Below are 3,825 nucleotides of genomic sequence, written 5' to 3' on the forward strand. Positions count from 1 at the left end.
TCCGAACAGGTCATATGAAATCATTCTTCTGAATTGAATCTTCAGGTTGCAACTTAACATTGCGTTGACCTGGAAGTATTGTTGATGAAACGATTGTTAGAGGCAACAGATCAAAAAGTTAATTTTGTTTATTATGTCAATAGACTCCTCCTTAATCGAGTTAGACTATATGCAATATAGCCATCTCATTATCTTCGATATGAACTGCTTCAAATTAGGTTTGAGAAGCAAATGCCAATAGAATCTCTAGGGTATCAAAGGTTCCAATTTACAGCCAGGGCTGAGTTTGTAATGTGTTTGAATAGGAAAACACCAGTTAACTGAGTTCGTTACGGACGAAGTCTATTAATCCAAACATGTTTTCAGTTTATTACTTTGTACTGGAGCAAATTGAGCCGATGAAATCTACAGAAAAAGTAAAACAGAGGCGGGATCAACAACAAGTTCGTAACCGGTTGGCGTTGGAAAGAATTTATGGATTTCTCCTTCATAAAGCAAAAATTGAACCAATCTTTTACGGATCCTCCCACTTCCCACCATCTGGGAGTGTTTTTTTCTGTTTTCTTCGGAATGACATCATCTCGATATAAACAAAGTGGAAGCCAAGTGCGACATGGGAATCTTTAGTTTTAGAATAACGCATGGGAATTAAATATACATAATTCTGAAACAACAAGTTTCTAGCTTCAAAATGGTGTTCATATTTTTTCACGTCAAAGCAATAATTGGATAATATACATAATTTATTCAAGTTTCCAAAACTGCCCATCAATTGGCTATACAGACGATTATTATCTCATGACATATTCATAGTCGAAAGCAACTAAGGTAATTTTTCATGCTATCAAAATATCTCTGCAGTAAAAGTTCCTACTGGAACATTTTAAAAATCAAATGAAACCTTTTTAAATTAATTGAACCTTCACTGACCTAATTAGAAGTATATGTTTAGGTATTTAAGTCCATGATCTTTTGCAAACCATATTCCTATATTTTGCACACCTGACATCTGAACAAATGAAACTAAGAATATGTTTACCATCCATTATTCACATATTGGTTTGTTCATCTTTTAACCAAATACAACATGAACTAAACGGAAAAAAAATATTCAAAATTAGAATACTTACAAGTTGGTGAAGTGAAGGGGTTCAAAATAAAAGTAGTGCCATGGCGTACACGATCCCAGCCTTTCTGGTTATCTGAAACAACAAAAAAATGGAACAAATTCTGAATCAGATTCTGAAAAATAGTATTTGATAAAATGGCGGCCGCTTGAGAAAATGCTTTTTATGGCGATTTATACCTTTTTACAAATAGTAAAATTAAAAAAAAAAATCGATTTATACGATATGGAAATGTATAAAGATTTATTCACATAAAATTGGAATAAATGGGTTCAGTAGAGCTTGAGAACTTATCCGTTTTCAGTCCTTCGACATAATTGAATTAGTGTTGCTCAATAGAAGATTATTGCCACCATCTTGTGACAAAACAATCATGGATAATTTTCAAATGACCCAATGTTTTGTCGCTCATTTCTTTGACCTTCACAGCTTTCAAAACGTCAAATTCAAAAATGTTTTTTTTTCTGGTGCGTCAATGTCGGATGACTTGTCATTTCGGTACAAGTGCTCACTAGATGGTGTATACATATACATGCGTATGCGTATACATAGCATACGCATAATTTGCGGCTAGAGCCGCAAAATCCTCCAACTCGTGGTCTAATTGTATTGTTTGTCACTGTATGAAAGGGCTACATTCAAATATTACCCAGCGAACCAATAATTTCGTATGTAGTGTATGATCCTGAGCGATACCTGTAACTTTAAAATGGTACCTGTAATCTCAAATCTGGAGTCTGGAGTTTTGGGTAAAACATTTGTCCTATATAAGGTTCAGCCTGATCATCATCTTCAATCATTTCAACGAAGTATCTCGGCTGAGACAATTTCTTTGGTTCACATTATTTTGAGCTGCTGAGCTCGAATGCTTGTTTGACAAAATTCAGTGATTATAGCTATTCAGATTGCATTTAGTTCCGTTACTTAAAGAGTGCTTGAGTTGAGTTGGAGAAGTGTACACGAACAAAACAAATTTAGTGATTTGGCAAAATGGATCAAGATATTCAGGTGTTCGACGGTTTGTCCTATGTACCTCTGGAGAATTCATCGAAATACTTTGACCAGCTAACGGATAGTTGTGAATACTATGACATTGGTGGAAGAACGTACACGAAATTGATGACGGGTTCATCTATGCAAATAAGTAACATCTTCGAAACTCACGGGAAAACAGTGAATGGTGGCATGGAGCAACATATGGGAACCGATTCAGTTTACATATCACCTGTGAATACTGTGCCACAACAAAACCTGGTCATCCCGTATCAACAAACCGAGGGGGAGATCGGCGATAAACAACCATTGCAAAACACTTTCGTAGGAAATGCCCAATCAAATACTATGCTGTACGCGCAGTATCTATCGCCCGACGATGTATCACTACAATATAGTTGTCTGCAACCGGGTCTATTAACGTCTAGCTCCGAATCACAATACCACTATGGAGAGCTACTGTCATCGAACAGTCCACACAATTCGGGCTATACATCGATGGGAAGTATCCTTTCGCATGAGAATAAGCTAGAACCAATAACTACGTATCAACAGGCCGTGGCGAATATTGATGCAGAACAACCGTCACAAAATACAATAGTTCATGATTATAGTATACAACAGACCATGAATACAGACATGAACAACGCATACGGTCAAAGTTTATGGTATACAGGACAGGGCCAACCAATTTATCTGGTGCCATCAACATCTAGCTCACCACAATCCCACTATGAAGAGCCGTTGTCGTCAAACAATTCACCACATTACGATTATCAGCAGCCATCAACTTCACGGATGAACGAGGTATCTCCAGGTGAACACAGCAATAATAATGTAGAAGCAATGCAACCTATTTCAATGAACCCCATTCCGGCTTCCGATTCAGCTCCAGAATCAAAACAATCCCCCAAATCGACTTCAGTTCTCAGGGGGAAACCCCAAAGGTCGGTAAGGCGCAATGTGGTCAAATACAGCGATTTCCAGTGCAACATATGCGGTGAATACTGCAAAAGCAAGAGTGGGCTGACGCAACATACAAAAATCCATGCAGGCTACGAACATCGATGTTCTCGATGTGGCAAACACTTCGAAACACAAGAAATACTTGACGAGCATATTGCAAAACATGTTCAGACCGACAAGCCGTGGAAGTGCGTAATATGTCCAAGAGCGTACATGAACAAGAGTGATCTCAAACGCCACGTGCAAGACCACAATCCGGCTAGCAAACCACACGGGTGCCCCAAATGTGCGAAAAGATTCAGTCGTGCCGACCAAAGGGATCTACACTTGGCATCACACGAACGCAAGGAGGCGAAACTCGGCCGAAAATCAGGTTAAAAGCGTTCGTTCAGACATTCCACTTTCTAAATATTTCATACTTGATATCCATAATCATAACATTTATACATTCATATTATTCATACTAGTTGGAACATTTCTAGAATACTTGATGCGATTTAATTCTGAGATACACTTTTCTGACTTTAAGATACTGTTGATTCGATAGCAAACGTGTTTCGACACCACCGCAGATTCTTTGACTGCTATTTGTATTCCGTTCTTTAGCCGTATATAAATTGTCGACAAGAACGTACATCTAATAACTTAGTAACTACTGACTCTTCTTCTGTACTACATGTACCATTATTCCTTTATTTCATCGTTACTATTCTCATTATTAGATCGAACTTCTGAAGTT

General features: G+C 37.7%; 1 protein-coding gene across 1 annotated transcript; it reads left to right on the forward strand.

Annotated features, from left to right (window-relative positions):
• The first annotated feature begins 2,117 nt into the window (after nucleotides 1-2,117).
• LOC129774091 (zinc finger protein 37-like) lies at nucleotides 2,118-3,464 on the forward strand. The gene has a single exon (XM_055777789.1). It carries the CDS (start codon nucleotides 2,118-2,120, stop codon nucleotides 3,462-3,464), a length of 1,347 nt encoding a protein of 448 aa, XP_055633764.1.
• Nucleotides 3,465-3,825: the final 361 nt, after the last annotated feature.

The sequence above is a fragment of the Toxorhynchites rutilus genome, chromosome 3, assembly GCF_029784135.1.
Source record: "Toxorhynchites rutilus septentrionalis strain SRP chromosome 3, ASM2978413v1, whole genome shotgun sequence".
NCBI classification, from domain to species: Eukaryota; Metazoa; Arthropoda; class Insecta; order Diptera; family Culicidae; genus Toxorhynchites; species Toxorhynchites rutilus.

Bases quoted from the DNA above. Each gene is read 5' to 3' on its own strand.
- LOC129774091 (XM_055777789.1), top strand. From the start codon at position 2,118: ATGGATCAAGATATTCAGGTGTTCGACGGTTTGTCCTATGTACCTCTG.